A 22,116-nucleotide genomic window follows, 5' to 3' on the forward strand; every position below is an offset into this window, starting at 1 on the left:
GACATGTTTTTCAAAGGTAACTTGATCAAAAAAAAATCAAATAATACTTTGGTTGAAAAATGTAATGAAAAACGTGTGTTAAGAATTTTTCGATCTCACTCCTTAGTCGAAATAATGAACCGATTTTCAATAGGCTTCGTCCTTGGGCCAATAGAAGCGTGTGTGCCAAATTTCATCCAATTATCTTGAAAATTGCAGCCTGTACCTTGCGCACAAGGTTTACATGGACAACCAGCCAGCCGGCCAGACGGACGGACGGACATAGCTTAATCGACTCAGAAAATGATTAAGGTGGGTATAGGACGAATATTTTTGTATGTTACAAACATCAGCACAAACCCAATATACCCTCCCCACTAAAGTGGTGTAGAGTATAAAAAGTGATCATTTTCTCAGGCTCATATCTTTCAAACCATTCGAAATCTTAATTTTCTAGCCGATTGGTATAATTCGTAGCACAAACGCATAATACTCTCCCCACTACAGTGGTGTAGGTATAAAAACGTTATCTTCATAAACAGAATCGCATAAAGTAATTTTTTTCCTTGTTCAGTTCTATTAGTACAAACTGTTCAAAATTTTAGAAAACAATCAACTACAAAAATGTACTTAAGAACTCAATAGAACATATGAATTTAGGAATGGTAGGTAAGTCGCAAAAGAGAAAAGTTTCCTGATCATTTTTTAATTTCATCTGTTTTTTTATTACTTCAACATTGGGATACAATACTATCTATTACAAAAAAAAAAAATAAAAAAACACAAGATCACCCTGTATGATGTTAATGAAGTATGTAGTCAACATCTGCATGGGTATACTTGTTCTTAAATTCACAGTACTGCATAGTATCAAAGTACACGTATACTATTGTGAAAATACTAAACAAGCATGTGCAGGATGTGTATATGCAAATGACTTATAATCACACACAACTTACGTAATTTATAAACGGAATATTACTCGTCTCACTCGTTGAGAGTTGTGTAGTGTTTGATATAATTAGGCAAAAACATCTTACATGGTAGCAAAAACATCTAGAAATCTACGAGTGATCAGTGTGATCAGTTCGAACTTTTACGTACAAACAGCCTTTATGCTTTGTAACCATAGTACTTCGCTACACAACACGATCGTAAACAAACCTCTTAACAAGGGCGTAAAAAATACAAAAATTTTATTTAGTTGCTTCAAAGCATTCAACGAAGCATGTTGATGTCGTTTTTTAATTAAATTTATTACAAATTATGAAATTTATTACTAATTATGGAATACAAATGAGTTAAAAAAAATTTAAATATATTTTATAGCCATTGATTATTTGCATTTTGTCGATTAAAAGTAAACTCTAAATTATACTAATTGTATTTTATTTTTGTAACAATGCGTTTTGTTTAGATTAACACAAATTTTATAAAAATCACTCATAAGTTATCTCGAAACATTTCGAGACAGGTCATACATTATTCCGATTTGTTTTTCACTCTTAACTCTATTGTCTCTGTTTCTTTCAGGGATGGCAAAATTGGTATGATGGTACTTTTTTTGATACTATTTGATGTGCAAAAGTACCGCGATACTCCCGAGTATTATTTGATACTTTCAGGGCTATAATCTCAATATCCGATTATCGTTTAACCGTTAGTAAATTTGTTAAAATAGTATTTTTGTTTGGGAACTTTCAATACATCGTTTTGAAATAACAAGAGAATTACAATATGGGGATAAAAGTTTCTTAAAAATTTAAAATACTTTTTTAATTTTTTTTGGCACTTACTAAAGTACTCTATATCTTTAGTAGCTGTTTCTCTTCCATATTATCAGGCAAAAAGTTAAAATAGTTGAAAGCCTGAGACTAAGTTAAACGCTTCTATAAGATTAATCAGCGCTGAGTTCTAATATTACTTCATATTTTCTCCACCACATATGGAATCAGAGATATTTATAACAGCACCATGAGTACTTTAAATATAACATTTTACGAAGTACAATTTCATGATAATATTTGTATCGTAGCTATGGAATACCATGCATTTCCTGGACAAGAAATTGTGTAGCAAACTTCATCAAATTATATCCAAGATGTTAAAATTTAAAAATGTATAAATATATTTCAGAAATTACAAAATTTTAGCAAAAAAATATTTTACTACTTTGGAGTGTAAGAAAGTTTTAACTGAATACTCTCCCAGAGGTAGGTTTTACATAATATGGGTACCAGCACAGTCGGGAGTAGTCGGTATCGAAAGAACGAATGTAATAACTTTAAAGGGAAGGGAGCTCGAGGCAGTTAACCAGACAAACGCAAAACCATTCGACGCAACAAAAGCTGAACTAAAAATATGGGTGAGAGAATCATATAACCTCTTGGAATAATGAAACAGTGGGTAGAACCACGAAAATCCTATGGGGTTACCCTGATAAGAGCAAGACGAAAAATCTGCTAAAAATAAGCAAGTCTGAAGTTAGTACGTATTTTTAGTGGACACACACGATTACGAGCACATTTATGCAAAATTGGACGTGCATATTCAGACTTATGTAGAGCATGTGGAGAGAACAGTGAAACTCTGAAGCACTTTCTTTGCCACTGTGATGTTTTTCCGGAAATAACATTACTGACTAACATTGATTGGAAGATTATTAGGAACACTGAAAAATAATTCATTCAGTTCTTTTGTCATGATAAGGAGCGCACAACAGGCCTGATTGTGGCCTAGGTGTATTTCTTCAGTTTTGATGTAGTACACATCCTCCTATCAACCTAACCTAAGTACTTGATATCCAAAAAAGTACTCTCTGAAATATTTTTTGATACTGAAACAAAATCAATTTTTCCATCCCTGGTTTCTTTTATATTTGTTTGCTTTTACACATATATTTTTGTGTATAGATGATCAACTGCTTTTTAAACTTCGGTCGCACTACAGACAGTATTCAAAAAATAAACGAGCTACTTGTAAGTCATTTTTACGCACTCGTGCAGATGTCTAGTATGTAGTAGATGGAAGACAATGTTGAAGCCTGTGGACATCATAAGTTCCGAATCAGAGTCAGATTTGGACGACGATTTTCGTCCACAACTCAACATTATAAACATAATACTAATACTTTTTTATTATTTTTGTAATAGATAGCATTGTATCCCAATGTTGAAATAAAGAAAAAAATGAATTAAAAATTTTCTCTCCAAAAGCAACCAAAACTAATTGTCCCATTAAAATTTAAATAGCCCAAGCCCAATTTTATTCCAATAAATAGATTATTATCATTATTACAAATTAATTTAACCCAAATATTTTATAAAACTAAGTACACATTTTTTTAGACTTAACATAATGTATTAATATATTAATTTAGGAAAATTAACTAAAAAATATGCATTTATGCAAATTAATATTTCTGAAACCAATATGCCGAAATTTAAACTTTCACAAAATTTACTAAAACCACACATTTCCTCCATTTTCAAAATTCTTTAGGCTTGAGTGGTAAAAAGTTACCTTCAAAATTCGCAACAAAGTATAATATATTAATACTTAAAATTTCGGATTTTTAATAATTTTCTACTTTAAAGCATGATTTAACTTAAATTTGAGAAACTAAAATCAAAATATACTTTCTTAAGGGGGCTTCACACGATCACACTTTACGTACGTAAAGTCTAATAAAAAAGTAAGATGAAATTCAATCCGTATTTCAAAAAATAGAAAAAAGTCGTATGATTTTTTAAATTTATACAATTGGTATAAAACAATAACAAAGTAAGATGGAAACAGCCGTTTCACTTTTTTGAGTTTACATAAAAATACATCCCTGATCTAATGCGACGAAGAGATCCATACGAATGTCAAATTTTCTATCCGTATTTTCTCTCAATGTAGTAAGGTTTCATTACATATTGCGTTTAGACGATCCTATCCGTATCCTTCTACATAAAATTTTGACAGATCATATTACTTGTGTGCTCGTGTAAACGGGCTTTAGAATAAATAATATTTATTGACTTAGAGAAAAAGTTTCGGGGGGTTCAATTGTATGGGGGCTATGTGAAATAATTGACCAATTTTAACAATTTTGGGTCCTTGGGTCAAAACAAACGTGTATTCAAAATTTCATCAAATTATTTTAAAAATTGCGACCTATACCTATTTCCAAAACAGTCTTGAAGTGTGTGGTTCAAATTTCATAAATTTCGGTTCCGTCGTTGTCATAATAAGACGTAATTGCATCACAAAAAGTAACAAACATACAAATATTTTCTTTGCAGTTTAATTTGTCAAATATATTAGTTATTTAGTTAATTTGAAAGAAGTATGTACATAGGCATCTATAGGGCCTGTTGTGCGCTCCTTAACCAGTGTCGCAGGTAGGAATCGAACCCACCACCTCCGGTCTATCTGATTAGAACACTAACCTACCAGAATCCACTACCAATAATATTGATATTTAGAAATTAAAAATTCACACAAATTCAAAAACATCATCATTTTAAGATTACACAACAAAATTCATTCATTTTATCTATAAATTTTTAGTTTATTAAATTTTTAAAATTCACAAACAAAATTTTTATTTAAAAGGTTTGTAACACAAAATTTCTATACAAAATCTGTTTTATAAACCTTTTATAAAATAAAAATTAAAAAAAAAAAATAATTTTACCGCATTCCGTATTTCGTCCCTTTCTGATTTTTTGAAATAATGATATAACCAATTGAAACTTCTAATTTATGATATATCTCTGTTTAAAATTTCTAAAAGTCGGCCCAGCCATTTAGGTGTGAACCTTATGAAAAACACGAAGCCCCCTTTTACCCAGTTTAATTTTTCTTAAATATATTTTAGCTGATTACAGCAAAATACTTCTCAGTAAAATTTCATTGTAAAATTTCTGAAATTTTACAATGCTAAATCGAAAATATTTTCGCATTAAAATAGCCAGAAATAAGTTTTTATGCACAAAAGTACAATTTTTTTTCCTTTTTTCATCGCTTTCACCAATTTTTTACCCCTTCTGGAGCAATTTGCCTACAAAACATAGAAAACTCTTTTTACCCCCTCAGACTTCAGATGGTTAATGGAAAATATATTAACTTCAGAACAGACACTTTAAAAACCTAAATCGACAGTATTTCGGTTAGAACAAAAACAAAAAGTTTAAAGCAGAAAAGCACAGTTTTTCCCGATTTTCACACTTTCCCACAATTTTTGCCCGTCTGATCCAACTTTCGCAACGCAATTTTGCTAATACATAAGTATATCTGACATTTAAAAAAGCTAAATCAAAAATATTTTCGCAGTTGAAACAAGTAAGAAGTTATAGTCGGGCAAGGCCGAACATATAATACCCTACACCTTTATACGAATAAAATATGATTTAGTTTTCATAATAAAGCATTTAAGTTGAACTGTACCTTGCCATTTATTGTTAATAAAAACTGTAAATTTAAGTAAAATTTTGATGGGATCTTTTTATAGGGGCTAGGGTCAAATGAGCCCCTATAATTATAAAGTTTATGAGGGTCATCAATACATAATGATCATCAATACATAAGTGTATCTTGGTTTTGTCGAGATACGAGTATATTAATTATGAACATAAAAGTCCTATTTGGAGGGTTCAGTTGTATGGGGCCTACGCGAAATAATGGACTGATGATAACTATCTTCAATAGGCTTCGTGTACGATGCAATAAAAGAAATTGAATTTTCTAAAAGTTGCGACCTGCATTTTGATTAAAATATTTACAAGCTCCATTCGGGGGTTCAGTTGTATGGGGGCTGGGTGAAATAATGGACCAATTTTACATTTTCAATAGGCTTCGTCTACGGTACCACAGAATATCATGTGCCAAATTTCATTGAATTATCTCCAAAATTGCGACCTATAGTTTGATTACAAAATTTAAAAGCCCTATTCGGGGGTTCAGATATATGAGGGCTAGGTGAAATAATGGACCGATCTTAACTGACCTGTAGTTTGATTACAAGGTTTACATGGACGGACATAGCTAAATCGACTCAGAAAATGATTCTGAGCTGATTGGTATACTTTATATAGGATCAATACTATTGTGGTATAGGGTATAGAAATCAGTCTTCAAGTACAAAGTACTGATATTGCTCTTTTTCGGCATTAGCCCCGCTTTTTTACCCGTTTTGATCTAATTTTCGCACCGCAACTTTACCAATAAATATTTCTGATACTTTAAAATGCTAAATTAAAAATATATTCGCATTTGAACAAACTAAAATCAGTGTTCATGGACAAAAGTACTATTTTTTCACGTTTTTTGCCATTGTTACCCATTTTTACCCCTTCTAGTCCAATATTCAAAAAATAATATAACCTATTGACGCTTCCAGTCATATATCTATATATGTTCCAAATTTGAAGAAAATCAATACAGCAGTAAAAGCAAACAATCACAAAAGAAACAGACAATATAGTCGACAGTGAAAAATAAATCGGAATAATGTAGTGTATGATCTGTTTCAGAATGTTTCGACAAAAATGCAAATAGTAAATGACAAGTAAGAGTTCTATATTCGGCTGTGCGAATCTTATATACCCTTCACCATGATGTGTTTAAAGCCTTTTGTACCTTTTGAAGAACGAAAAAGTACCAAAAAGTCCCCATCTATGGGTCCTCAGTTAATCCGGGCCATACAAACTTAATTACATGTTCCTAGGTTCAATATTGTAGAAATTGTAAAAAGTACCTTTTGAAGAACGAAAAAGTACCAAGAAGTCCCCTTTTACTGGTTCTCACTTAATCCGGGATATACGAACTTAATAACATGCTTCTAGGTTCAATATTATAGAAATTTCAAAAAGTACCTTTTGAAGAATGAAAAAGTACCAAAAAGTACCCTTTCATGGGTCCTCACTTAATCCTGGCCATACATACTTAATTACATGTTTCTAGGTTTAATATCGTAGAAATTGCAAAAAGTACCTTTTGAAAAACGAAAAAGTACCAATAAGTCCCCTTTTATGGGTCCTTACTTAATCTGGGCCATACATACATAATTACATGTTTCTAGGTTTAATATCGTAGAAATTGCAAAAAGTACCTTTTGAAAAACGAAAAAGTACCAAAAAGTCCCCTTGTATGGGTCCTCACTTAATCCGGGCCATACATACTTAATTACATGTTTCTAAGTTCAATATTGTAGAAATTGCAAAAAGTACCTTTTGAAGAACGAAAAAGTACCAAAAAGTCCCCTTTTATGGGTCCTCACTTAATCCGGGCCATACATACTTAATTACATGTTTCTAGGTTCAATATTGTAGAAATTGCAAAAAGTACCTTTTGAACAACGAAAAAGTCCCCTTTTATGGATCCTCACTTAATCCGGGCCATACATACTTAATTACATGTTTCTAGGTTCAATATTGTAGAAATTGCAAAAAGTACCTTTTGAAAAACGAAAAAGTACCAAAAACTCCCCTTGTTTGGGTCCTCACTTAATCCGGGCCATGCATACTTAATTTCATGTTTCTAGGTTCAATATTATAGAAATTTCAAAAAATACCTTTTGAAGAACGAAAAAGTACCAGAAAGTCCCCTTTTATAGGTTCTCACTTAATCCAGGCTCTACATACTTAATTGCATATTTCTAGCCAATAACACTAATGTTTTGCTGCTCTCGCTCTGCTACTCCTGCTCTGCTGCTCTTGCTCTGCTTTGCTTTTATAAACAAATTACAATAACAATATTTACCGTATTGTTATGTATTTTGTTTTTGTTTTTTGCAGTTTCTGTCTGAGCATGAATAAAAAATCTAAATTTTATATGAAATTTTCAGAGGTTGTCTCGGTTTTTTGCTCATATCTCCGTTATTTATGGACCGATTTTGCTGATTTTAAATAGCGTTCTTGCCGGTCGTATGTCTGATAGAATTATGGAAGATTCGGATCTCGCAGATATCTGGGGTCTTCTAAAAACTGATTTCAACAAACATACAGACAGACAGACAGACAGACGGACAGACAGACGGACATGGCTTAATCATCTCCGCTACCTATAAGGATCCAGAATATATATACTTTATAGGGTCGGAAAATTATATTATAGAAATTACAAACGGAATGACAAACTTATATATACCCTTCTCACGAAGGTGAAGGGTATAATAAGGTATTTTGGAATTTATTTTTTTATTTTTATTTATTTATTTTTTTAACAAAATATCGATAGTGGCGTATTGTTTGAAAGGGGTTTTTAAAGCCGCTGGATGTATTATGTATTAATCATAAATAATCGTTTGCTCATAACTGACATATTTCAAAATATTAAAAATTATTATATTTTTTACTAATACAAAATAAAATGTATGTACCATTTTGCAAACTTTGCGCACCACTAGACTTGGCTTCAAAAAACATTTCAAATGATACCACATATTGTATATTTTGTTTAAGAAATACAATAAAATTTTAAAACATAACTAAAAATGTACTTTTTTGTAAGCGGTCTAGCTCGCGAACGACTAGAAATATTTTTGGAACTATTATAAAACATAACAAAGTTTATTTGAAGCTGGGTAAAATATTGAATTTAACATGAAAAATCATGTCCCCCATAATATATTTTTTTTTGAAAACTGTCCAGCTTTCAAATGGACAACTCTTTACACACAATTTTTCTCAACAATAAATGGCTAAAGTAAATATGAGGCAAGGTACATTTCAACTTAAATGATTTATTATGAAAACTAAATCACGTTTTATTTTTGTAACAGGTGTAGGGTCGAGCCTCGCCCGACTAAAATTTCTTACTTGTGTTAAGCTATGCTGTGCTGTGAATTGAAGAACAAGTATATTTATGCAGATGTTTACTACAAGCCATTTTTTTCAGGATAATAAAAATATCATATGCAATAACAGACGCTCGTGGTCAATTGATATTTTTTTCCCCAAATCCCCAATGATTTTACAAAGTGCAAAAGAGTATATCATCAACTGAAATAACAGGACACTGGTTACTAGGCAGACATGATAAGATATCTGTGTTCCAGCTTAATGACACCCTGAGATTTCTTGCAGTTAGTTTTAGTTAGTTTGAAAGGAGTATGTATATTGTACATATATACATCAAATTCGAAGAAATATACCTAGGCCTCTATCGGACCTGTTCTACGCATTGATTAAGGAGCGCACACCACCTCCGGTCTACCAGACTACCTTCTCCTGAACAGAATTTTCACCAGAACCCAGAATAGCGAAAAGAAATTTATAAATTTACAATTTTTTTTTTCACTCGAATAGTCGATTATATATCAAAAATTTTTTGATTATTCAAACGAACGACGAATAAATGCTTTATTTGAATCTTCTATCTTCTAGATATATGAAAATGACCAAACAAAAAATTTACATATAGTTAATATAAAGAAATTTCTTCATATTTACTATATCCTATCGTTGTTTAGGGGTGGTAAATATCAAGAAATTTCTTCAATTTAACTAATGAATTTAGTTCTAATTAATAATATTTTTATTCATAATGAAGAATTTTTCTTCACTTTTACTCCCTATTTTAGTTAATACTAAATCCCAGTGAAAATTTTCTTTCACTATCTGAGACAATGTTTACATAAATTATAAAAAGTATTTTTTAACAATTTCTTTAAATATTTGTAATTTTTCTATACTGTTTAAAAGTTGTAAAGTAAAAGTAAAGTTGTCATTAATATTAATAGAAAATGTTATTGAAAATAAAATAAGTAAAAAAATTTTGAAAAAACATAAAATTTTACAAAAAATCAGGAATTTTCAAGTGGCTCCAACGGGTGTTTGCAGAAGACATGAATCAGGGTACCGACAGAGTGGAATTAGCCCAAGACTAGTTCTTTCCAAATATATATAGTTTATATGCAATTCCAGCTCTGGATAATTTTTACGATTTTTTGAAAAAACACAAAATTTTGCCAAAAACTCAGAAATTTTTAAGTGGCTCCAACGGGTATTTGAAGAAGACATGAATCGGGTACCGGAAGAGTGGAAGTAGCCCAGGACTAGGTCTTTCCAAAAATATACAGTTTTTATGCAATTCCAGCTCTGAATAATTTTTACGAATTTTTAAAAAAACATAAAATTTTGCCAATAAATCAGAAATTTTCAAGTGTCTCCAACGGGTATTTGGAGAAGACATGAATCGGGGTACCGGAAGAGTGGAAGTAGCCCAGGACTAGTTCTTTCCAAAAAAATATAGTTTATATGCAATTCCAGCTCTGGATAATTTTTAAGATTTTTTGAAAAAACAAAAAATTTTGCCAAAAACTCAGAAATTTTTAAGTGTCTCCAACGGGTATTTGGAGAATACATGAATCGGGGTACCGGACAACAACAAACATACAGACAGACAGACAGACGGACAGACAGACGGACATGGCTTAATCATCTCCGCTACCTATAAGGATCCAGAATATATATACTTTATAGGGTCGGAAAATTATATTATAGAAATTACAAACGGAATGACAAACTTATATATACCCTTCTCACGAAGGTGAAGGGTATAAGGTATTTTGGAATTTATTTTTTTATTTTTATTTATTTATTTTTTTAACAAAATATCGATAGTGGCGTATTGTTTGAAAGGGGTTTTTAAAGCCGCTGGATGTATTATGTATTAATCATAAATAATCGTTTGCTCATAACTGACATATTTCAAAATATTAAAAATTATTATATTTTTTACTAATACAAAATAAAATGTATGTACCATTTTGCAAACTTTGCGCACCACTAGACTTGGCTTCAAAAAACATTTCAAATGATACCACATATTGTATATTTTGTTTAAGAAATACAATAAAATTTTAAAACATAACTAACTAAAAATGTACTTTTTTGTAAGCGGTCTAGCTCGCGAACGACTAGAAATATTTTTGGAACTATTATAAAACATAACAAAGTTTATTTGAAGCTGGGTAAAATATTGAATTTAACATGAAAAATCATGTCCCCCATAATATATTTTTTTGAAAACTGTCCAGCTTTCAAATGGACAACTCTTTACACACAATTTTTCTCAACAATAAATGGCTAAAGTAAATATGAGGCAAGGTACATTTCAACTTAAATGATTTATTATGAAAACTAAATCACGTTTTATTTTTGTAACAGGTGTAGGGTCGAGCCTCGCCCGACTAAAATTTCTTACTTGTGTTAAGCTATGCTGTGCTGTGAATTGAAGAACAAGTATATTTATGCAGATGTTTACTACAAGCCATTTTTTTCAGGATAATAAAAATATCATATGCAATAACAGACGCTCGTGGTCAATTGATATTTTTTTCCCCAAATCCCCAATGATTTTACAAAGTGCAAAAGAGTATATCATCAACTGAAATAACAGGACACTGGTTACTAGGCAGACATGATAAGATATCTGTGTTCCAGCTTAATGACACCCTGAGATTTCTTGCAGTTAGTTAGTTAGTTAGTTTGAAAGGAGTATGTATATTGTACATATATACATCAAATTCGAAGAAATATACCTAGGCCTCTATCGGACCTGTTCTACGCATTGATTAAGGAGCGCACACCACCTCCGGTCTACCAGACTACCTTCTCCTGAACAGAATTTTCACCAGAACCCAGAATAGCGAAAAGAAATTTATAAATTTACAATTTTTTTTTTTTCACTCGAATAGTCGATTATATATCAAAAATTTTTTGATTATTCAAACGAACGACGAATAAATGCTTTATTTGAATCTTCTATCTTCTAGATATATGAAAATGACCAAACAAAAAATTTACATATAGTTAATATAAAGAAATTTCTTCATATTTACTATATCCTATCGTTGTTTAGGGGTGGTAAATATCAAGAAATTTCTTCAATTTAACTAATGAATTTAGTTCTAATTAATAATATTTTTATTCATAATGAAGAATTTTTCTTCACTTTTACTCCCTATTTTAGTTAATACTAAATCCCAGTGAAAATTTTCTTTCACTATCTGAGACAATGTTTACATAAATTATAAAAAGTATTTTTTAACAATTTCTTTAAATATTTGTAATTTTTCTATACTGTTTAAAAGTTGTAAAGTAAAAGTAAAGTTGTCATTAATATTAATAGAAAATGTTATTGAAAATAAAATAAGTAAAAAAATTTTGAAAAAACATAAAATTTTACAAAAAATCAGGAATTTTCAAGTGGCTCCAACGGGTGTTTGCAGAAGACATGAATCAGGGTACCGACAGAGTGGAATTAGCCCAAGACTAGTTCTTTCCAAATATATATAGTTTATATGCAATTCCAGCTCTGGATAATTTTTACGATTTTTTGAAAAAACACAAAATTTTGCCAAAAACTCAGAAATTTTTAAGTGGCTCCAACGGGTATTTGAAGAAGACATGAATCGGGGTACCGGAAGAGTGGAAGTAGCCCAGGACTAGGTCTTTCCAAAAATATACAGTTTATATGCAATTCCAGCTCTGAATAATTTTTACGAATTTTTAAAAAAAACATAAAATTTTGCCAATAAATCAGAAATTTTCAAGTGTCTCCAACGGGTATTTGGAGAAGACATGAATCGGGGTACCGGAAGAGTGGAAGTAGCCCAGGACTAGTTCTTTCCAAAAAAATATAGTTTATATGCAATTCCAGCTCTGGATAATTTTTAAGATTTTTTGAAAAAACAAAAAATTTTGCCAAAAACTCAGAAATTTTTAAGTGTCTCCAACGGGTATTTGGAGAATACATGAATCGGGGTACCGGAAGAGTGGAAGTAGCCAAGGACTAGTTCTTTCCAAAAACAAATAGTTTATATGCAATTCCAGCTCTGGATAATTTTTACGGATTTTTGAAAAAACACAAAATTTTGCAAAAAAAATTCAGAAATTTTCAAATCGATCCAACGGGTATTTGGAGATACCCTTTAAAAACTAGTTAAAGGGTTGTACTTATATAACCAGTTACTTTTCAGTGACTAGTACTTATCGTCTACATTACTTTGAGGTACTTTAGTAGTGACTTTCTGATAATCTAGTATAGAAGTATGTACTTTATTTTAGATTTTTACTTAGTTTTCATATTTTAACCGATTGCGTGAAACAATTGTGTTTTACAAATAAGGTAACAAAATAAATTTGAAGGTGAATGGTAAAACCATTATTTGAAGAACAAAAGAAAATTTAAGCACAGGAGCAGTGAGTAGAACATTTGACTAGCATTTGATTTTAAAGTGTTCACTCCTTTACCCGTTTACTACCATAAAATTGTTAGTATATATATTTCTGTTTAAGTGACAAATAGGACGAATCTGTCAACCGATGTCAATATGTATGACTTAGAAGTTACCTAGGAGAAGAAATTCGTTTTCCTAACTATTATGAGGCCATATATGAGCAATTGGCAAACATTTTTAATTTTAGAGATAAAAAAATAGAAAATTTCTTTTGATGGCACATTCAAAATATTTTGTATGAATATAAACAGACCTTAATACGTGATGAATCCGATATCGTTAATCATTTTGATCGAGGGGAGCAAAAGTTATAGCGGGTTTCACTTAATTATTTAAAAAAATCCGTAAAATTGTAGTATTTATGTATATGTGTAATATTTGAAAAAAATTGCACATAATTGTAAAAATAATTCAAATTTAGCGCATAAGATTTATTTAAAAAAATAAAAAAAATTTTCATTTCAGTAATGTTTTAACTTGTTGTCTATAGTAAAATTTAAGAAAAAAACTATTAATATCTGAATTCTGCGAGCATGATTTATATGGGAATGCAATTAAAAAATTATAGTTTCAAGGAATTAAATATTTATAGAGCGACTCTAGCTACATTTTATTTCAGGCACGGATCCAAGGGGTGGAAAAAAGACAATTAAAAAAATTTGATAATTGTTCATATATCGACAATCAAACAAAAAAATTAAATTGATTAAACCAATAATAAATACGGTGAATTAATTTATATCATAATTCATAATTTTTTGGAATTTATGATGAGAGTGATACAGGTAGCAAAATATTGTGTAAATTTTAACAAATTAAAATTTTTTGCATCTGTGTCAATTCGTTTTGGGTCTTTTTTGTAAATTTGTTGTTAGGATCGCGTTTTTTATATAAGATTTATATAAATTCTTGAAGGACATAATTTTGCAGGTAATAATAAAGTTAAAACGGAGTCGCTTCGACTCTACTTGAACGTTAGAGTGCACTGAACTTTCACGATAACCATTCACAGGTAATATTTTGCAATTTGTTGTGATAATTGGAAAATGAATCTCAAAAACTCTAAATTAATTCTAAAAATTTGTGAAATCTTTGATTTTTAATTATCTTAGAGACTTTATCTAGAAAGTCAGTTGAATTTCCTAAAAATAAAAACATTTTTAAAATTTAAAGGTTTCACAAATGCTCTAGAAAAAGTAGCAAAAGTAAAATTTGTTGTGAATATTGGAAAATGTATTAAAAAACTAAATATTTCACAATAAATCTAAAAAAGCCGAAAAAGCAATTTGTTGAGGAAATTTGACATTTTTCGGCAATCCAAGCACACTCCAAATGACCATTGTATAGTTTTTTAAATTACATTTTTTGTATTAGTAAATGTAAGGTTTTTACAGTTTTTTACTGCCTGGAATTGTAAATCTTTCACAAGAAAAGAATTTAGCTATGCACATATTTAAATTACTCCAATTTTTGTAAAACTTAATTAAAAAAAACGTAAAATTTACCCAGACCTGGAATTTCATTTAAGCTATATATTTTTGGAAAGAACAGGTCCTGTTTTACTTTCGCTCTACTGGCACCCCGATTTATTTCTTCTCCAAATACTCGCTGGAGCCACTTGAAAATTTCTGATTTTTTGGTAAAATTTTATGCTTTTTCAAAAATTCGTAAAAATTATCCAGAGCTGGAATTGCATATAAACTATATATTTTTGGAAAGACCTACTCTTCCGGTACCCCGATTCATGTCTTCTCTAAATACCCGTTGGAGCCACTTAAAAATTCCTATTTTTTTGCAAAATTTTATGTTTTTCAAAAAATGGTAAAAATTATCCAGAGCTGGATTTGCATATAAACTATATATTTTTGGAAAGAACTAGTCTTGGGCTACTTCCACTCTGCCGCTACCCCGATTCATGTCTTCTCCAAACACCCGTTGGAGCCACTTGAAAATTCCTGATTTTTTGTAAAATTTTATGTTTTTTTCAAAAATTCGTAAAAATTATCCAGAGCTGGAATTGCATATAAACTATATATTTTTGGAAAGAACTAGTCCTGGGCTACTTCAACTATGCCTGTACCCCAATTTAGGTCTTCTCAAAGTGTCGATTTTTTTCATTTGAAAATTTTATATTTAACCACCATTTTTGATGAGTACCTAAGTATACAATTATTTCAATTAATTTTTATTTTACATATTTATTTTCGGAATATGTTTTTAAATATTTTTACTTTTTTTCAAAAAAAAACATTTTATTTGGAGTTTGTTTTATTAAAAAGTTAATTAAATTAATTTAAAAACGAATTTTACAGTATGTGGAACGTATTTGACAAATGTGTTGTGGGACGTATTTGGCCGACGAATTTAACTTCACACCCTTGATTTCTTTTGGTTCTAATATTGAATATTGGCTAAATTTTTAGGCTTGTTTGATATTTTTTCATCAATTTTTCATCAATAAAAAGCTTTGATGTGATTCTCGTATGGTAAATGTAGTGTATATTTTTTCCCATTAGATACATTACGCTTTTGTTGATGGCACCAAAAGACTATGCAAAAAAATACCAAAACAAATAGTAGTAAAATTATGTTTAAAGATATTGTTGGATAAAATATTTAAAAACTTACTCTCACTTATGTTGTTCATTTTGTTTCATATTTAGTAATAAATGTTTGCAAGATTGGTCCTTTATGCGATCTGAAAACAGGAGTAATTTTTTAAGCAGAAAGTTTTGATATTGTCATGAAAACACTTTGCTTTTTGATATAATTGAAGAAAATCCACGTCTACATGGAATAAACAAATAGACTACGACAATAAATGTATATATTTTTTGTTGAGATTTAATGAATAACTTACCAATTTTTTAAACTATGACAATTTATTTAATATGTCAGAAGTACATTTCGCATGTAATTTACATTTATATATAAAACACTTCATATTAAACAAGGATGAATGTATAGTCGGACATATGTATGTCAAAAATGGGGATGTTTGTAAGTAAATTTTGACCTTTAAATCATTTTCTGAAGGGAGTTTGTATGGGGGATAGGGTCAAATGAAGCCCGATCATTACAAAAATCGGTAGTGTCATTTAAAGTTCTATAAAACTAAGTTTTGTCGACTTTTGTTAACATAATAGATCATTTAAATTAATTATAAGCCAAAAGGGCCTATTTGGGGGGTACGGTTGTATGGGGGCTAGTCGAAATAACGGACCGATTTTAACCATTTTTTTTCCAAGGCTTCTTCCTTGGGCCAAGAGAAGCGTGTGTGCCAAATTTCATCCAATTATCTTGAAAATTGCTGCCTGTACCTTGCGCACAAAGTTTACATGGACAGCCAGCCAGACGGACGGACAAACGGACATAGCTTAATCGACTCAGAAAATGATTCTAAGCCGATCTACCCACTAAAGTGGTGTAGGGTAACAAATATATAAAATTATTATTTATATAAGCACAATATTTATATGTTTATTTTGTTCCACAAAATTTTCTCAATTTTAATCTTATTTTAAAAAATTTATTTAAACTAGAAATTTCTTCAGTTCTACGTGTCTTTATTCAATTTGAATAAAAAAAAAATTTTAAAATTAAAGCTGCAGCCCTATTTTATTATATCTTCTTCTTTGTATTTTATTTTATTTATTCTGTTTTATTGCAAGAAATGAGAAAATTGTGTTCAAAATTTTATTCATATCAACGATATATTTTTCATATTAACCACCTTCAAGGGAGTAAAATTAACTATTTTAGATGTAGATTTGAATAATTGCGATTTTATTATTTTACCACTGTATTAACTAAATTTCTGTTGATTTAACAAAATTTTTGATGTAAATATAAAAGATATTTATTCAAATCAACGGATTCGTTTATATGAATAAAATTTCTGTAGATTTGAATAAAAGACCTGTAGATTTAACTTTTTTCGTTAAATGTTAACTAACATTTTTCGTTAATATTAATTACGATATTTTTTTCTGTGTACACTGGAAAATAAAATCCGTATATATCATATATACGGATTATATACAAAAATTCGTTTGTCTTGGAACTAAGGAGTGAGATCGAAAAATTCTTAACATACATATATGTTTATAAAAAAGAAACCACTAAACTTACAGCTTTATTTTTTTTATTTGATTCAAATTATTATTACAATTTACAAAAAAAAAATATTTTTATAGTTTTAATCACTAGTGATGAAATTTTGAACCCTTTTCGGAAACCCTTCCATTAACGTTTTTATAGTGCTTTCTGTCACTTTGCTCGAACATGTAGTCCATCTCCGTTTAAAATCTACCACACTTTTGGACACCTTTTTTGTACTCTTCAATTCTCTTTTAACAAGAGCCCAATATCTCTCCACTGGCCTTAGCTCCGGGCAGTTTGGAGGATTTGCCTCTCTTGGTACAAATACCACATTATTGTTCTTGTACCACTCAAGGGCTTGTTTACCATAGTGACAGGATGCCAAGTCAGGCCAAAAATAAGTGGACACATTATGAAGTCTTATGAATGGAAGCAGCCTTTTTTGTAAACATTCCTTGATGTAAATTTCGGTATTTATAGAGCCCGTTGTAACAAATGATTGGCTTATTTGCCGCAACTGCATATTGCTTGCCATACCAAGAACTTTCTGGGAAATTTTGTCTGCTTTTGGGTCCTAAACTTTTCTTCAACATTCCCTCGAGCATCAGCAACATAAAACTTTTGACCTGGAAGTTGCGAAAAATCTGCCAGAACATACGTTTCGTCATCCATTATGCAGCAAGAATATTTTTTTATAAAACTTGACTTCAATTTCCGTGCTCTGTTTTTGGCCTCTAAATTTTTAGCAGCGTTCCTGTCAGGAACTTTTTGAGCCTTGTATGTTTTTAAACCTGCATTAGCATTAACTTTTCGTACCAAATAGTCCGAGCACTGAGCTAACCGAGCTGCTTTCCTACCGGATGTGTTGGGAGCTCTTTTGAAAATGCGTTCTATTTTTTTGGCTTTAGAAACATCATGTGGACCATTCCTTCTACCTGAACCAGGTTTTCTATCAACTGATAAGTTCTCCCGGTACTGCTTAATAACATTGGAAACAGTTTGACGGCAGACCTTTGTATGCTTGGCCAACTTTTTGTAAGACCAAGTTGGGTTTAGTTGAAAATATTTAATAATTTCAGTACGCACTTTTTTCTGGTCACTCATTTTAATCAGATTAACAAAAAATTAATATAATTGACATTACACAAAATAACTGACATGTTTTTCAAAGGTAACTTGATCAAAAAAAAAATCAAATAATACTTTGGTTGAAAAATGTAATGAAAAACGTGTGTTAAGAATTTTTCGATCTCACTCCTTAATAGAACTAAATTCTTAAAATTTTGCATGAAGAACTTAAATATTCATCTGAATTGGTGATGGATAAAAATTGGCGAACTTGCAATAATTTGCTTGGCATCTCTCATATGTAACATATTGTTAATTTGTGTATCCCCATGCATTAGAATAAGAATTATTTTTTAGGAAATAAAGTATACATTTTAGCAAGTAAGAAGTTAATAGCTCATTAATGTATTATTTAAGAATTGAAATAAAATATATTGTAAAATATATTGAAGAAAAATTGCATAATTTAATAACTAAATAAATGTATCTTATATAAAATGTTTAGAGGAATTTTAATAATATGTATATCATTTAATTTTCAAGGTTTTCTTAAGACATTTTTAAAGAAGAGCAAGTATGCCTTTTAACTCTTCATTATCTGAAACGAATAGCTATGGAATATGTGCATCCCATATAAGGTTTAGTTTAGGCAAAATTAGGTCTTATTTGAAAAGTTGAAAAAGTTTAACGAAGAGTTTGGTACATAAATAACCTAAGTTCTATAAAAAGTACTCTTTCGAAAATCACTATAACGTTCATATTATTTTGATATATTATAATATAGTACTGTGTTAATCCAATAAGTGAGTTAATCGTAATAAAGAATTTCGAACAGATCGATACATAATCAAGATTTTTATACCTCCTTTGAAATTCACTTTAAGTTTATTATATATTTATTAATATTCTTTATAATATTATAATAACCTTTTAATTAAAATTTAATTTATATTTGTAAGGATATATATACATATTAATTTTATTTCTGAAGAAATAAAATTTTTTTGATGAAAAAAAAATAAAAAAATAAAAATAAAGAAATAAGTTTTATTTTTGAACAAAAAAACTTAACAATAAGTTTTATTTTTGAGGAAAACTATTTTTGCTTCAATAATAATTAATAAATTTTAATAATATGTTACATACAGGGCAAGGATTTTCACCTACTAAACAATTTAAAATATGCGCTTATAATATGCACCATAAAATGGGAAAATATGCGCTAAAAATGTAAAAAACAGCACCAAAAAATATTTTTTTGTAAAGGTACATATTAATAGATATTCAGATCTAAAGTTTTTGACAATAAATATACAGGTTATTAAGGATTGCTTTATGTGCTATAACATCGCTTTAGCAAAATTATAATAATTAACCAAAATATAATGTAATGTTCTGATTACAATTGTTCATATGGACGGACAGACGGATTCTGATTCTGAGTCGATCGAATTCTGATTCTGTTAAATCGAAATTTGTTGATATTTATTAAAAAAATTTGTAAATACGTAAATACGAAATTTGTTGTAATAATATGAAATACAGAGAAACCAAAACTATGCTATAAAAATGTTGGAAGTATGCAAAATATATGCAATTTAAAGCATAATATGCAAAAATGCAACAACAAATCGAAGCCATTTGTAGCAAATTTTTTGATTCGAAAAGAAAACTAGTTAAAAGTTATTTTGAGTTACTGACTACAAACATAAAATATGAATTAGTTTTCATAATAAAGCATTTAAGTTGAATTGTACCTTGCCTCAGATATACATAAGTCATTTATTGCTGAATAAAATTGTGGACCTTTAAGTTACATTTTTTAAACATAGTTATGAACTTAAAAGCCCTATTTTACCGGTTCAGTTGTAAGGGGGCTAGGTAAAATAATGGACCGATGTTAACCATTTTCAATAGGCTTCGTCCCTGGGACAATAGAAGACCATGTAGCAAATTTCATTGAATTATGTTCTGATTACAATTGTTTATATGGACGGACAGACGGATTCTGATTCTGAACCGATCGGTATACTTAAAGGTGTAGGACCAATATTATTGTGCGTTACAAACATTAGCACAAATCCCCAATAGACCCTCCTCGTTAAAGTGGTGTAGGGTATAAAAATACAGTCATATTGAAATAATATATATACCTTGGACTAAAAAAATCTAAAAATAACTGTTATTTTGTGAACAAAATATAAAAATCACGTAAAACTATTATTTACTGAGCGAAAAATAGAAATCAGAACATAATTATATCTTGAGTTTTTTAATAGAAATTAAAAAATAAGAATCATTGTTGATAACGGTAGTTTTCTTAAAAAGGATTATACTCCTTGTGGCAACATATGATTTTTTTCTCAAAAAAATCATCAAAATAAATATTTGCAATACCTTAACGAAAAAGTACCAAAAAATTCCCATTGATTTGTTCTCGTCTAATCCGGGCTCTACATACATAATTTCATGTTTCTAAGTTTATTATTATGGAATACTCAAAAAGTACCTTTTAAAAAACGAAAAAGTACCAAAAAGTTCACTTTTTCCGGTTCTCACCTACTTCTGACTCTACATACTTAATTTCATGTTTCTGGAATAGAAACTCAAAAAGTACATTTTGAAAAAGGAAAAAGTACCAAAAAGTTCTATTTTATGTGTATTTCTAGGTTCAATATTATAGAAAAATCAAAAAGTACCTTTTAAAAAAACAAAAAAAAATTCCAAAAAGTTCACTTTGTACGGTTCTCGTTTAATTCCGACTCTTAATTTTATGTTTCTGGAATAGAAACTCAAAAAGTACCTTTTGAAAAACGAAAAAGTACCAAAAAGTTCCATTTTATGGCTTCTAACTTAAGCCAGGCTCCACATATATAATTTCATGTTTCTACCCAATAACTACACACTAGTGCTGCTCTAGCTCTGCTACTCTTGCTCTGCTGCTCACGCTCTGCCTTGTTTTTAAACAATAGAGGTCTGCATCGAATAACTTTTATACTGCACGTGTAAACTTGACGTCGAATATAGCAAAAACATGTACTTTCTCTCAGAGCGCAAATAGTGAAGAGAAGAGTGTTGTCGTTTGTCGAACAGTGTTGCCACTTTGGTTATTATTAACCAAAATTGGTTATTTTTATTTTGCATGTGTACATGTGAATTATTTTTTCGTTTTGGTTATTTTGAAAACAATTAAACTAAATGCTGTTTGCTTTTATTCCAAAAATAAAATTAAAAAAAAACTTCTTTTATCTCTAGTTTTAAATCAATTATGTAAATATATGTGATATATGTGATGTGATACTCATGACCTTTGACTTCTATTATCTCACCATGACTTTTAGTTCTTTATTTACATTTTCTAGATGATGTTTTATACTAGTATTTATTTTACCGTCTTAAATTCTACATTTTGGTCAATTTGTCGGATAATTTGGATAGATTACGTTTAGAAATATTGCTGAAGTTATGAATGTAATGCTAACATCCGCTACATGGTATTATAATTTAAACCCAAATTTCGAACGAAATCTCCAAATCTGTAAAATGGGAAGAATTTTATAATTTAAAATTGTTTTCCAAAAAGTCATATGTGGAGTATTTTTAAATTGCGCTAAAAAGCGTTAAAAACTCAGTTATTTTTTAAAATAAATATTAATTGCATTTGTTCACGAATCTGCGAAGAGACATATATTTTTTGTTGAAAACACGATAGAGTCGAAAAGAAACAAGATAGA

The 22,116-nt window shown here is 29.7% G+C and overlaps 1 protein-coding gene across 3 annotated transcripts in view; it reads right to left on the minus strand.

Moving 5' to 3' along the window:
* The window catches only part of LOC111686859 (MOB kinase activator-like 3), a 227,529-nt gene that overhangs the window by 114,006 nt on the left and 91,407 nt on the right, over positions 1-22,116 (minus strand). Inside the window, exons 4-5 of one of the 3 annotated variants that reach the window (XM_046950475.1) lie at positions 15,842-15,911; positions 15,448-15,762 (exon numbers count right to left, since the gene is read on the minus strand). The exons of the other annotated variants lie outside the window; for them this stretch is intronic. Coding sequence (XP_046806431.1) covers positions 15,857-15,911 — 55 coding nt within the window. The 3' untranslated portion in view covers positions 15,448-15,762; positions 15,842-15,856. Of the gene's footprint in view, positions 1-15,447; positions 15,763-15,841; positions 15,912-22,116 lie in introns of those variants that run through there. 3 annotated transcript variants of the gene reach the window in all.

Source organism: Lucilia cuprina, chromosome 2 (assembly GCF_022045245.1).
Source record: "Lucilia cuprina isolate Lc7/37 chromosome 2, ASM2204524v1, whole genome shotgun sequence".
Classification (NCBI taxonomy): domain Eukaryota; kingdom Metazoa; phylum Arthropoda; class Insecta; order Diptera; family Calliphoridae; genus Lucilia; species Lucilia cuprina.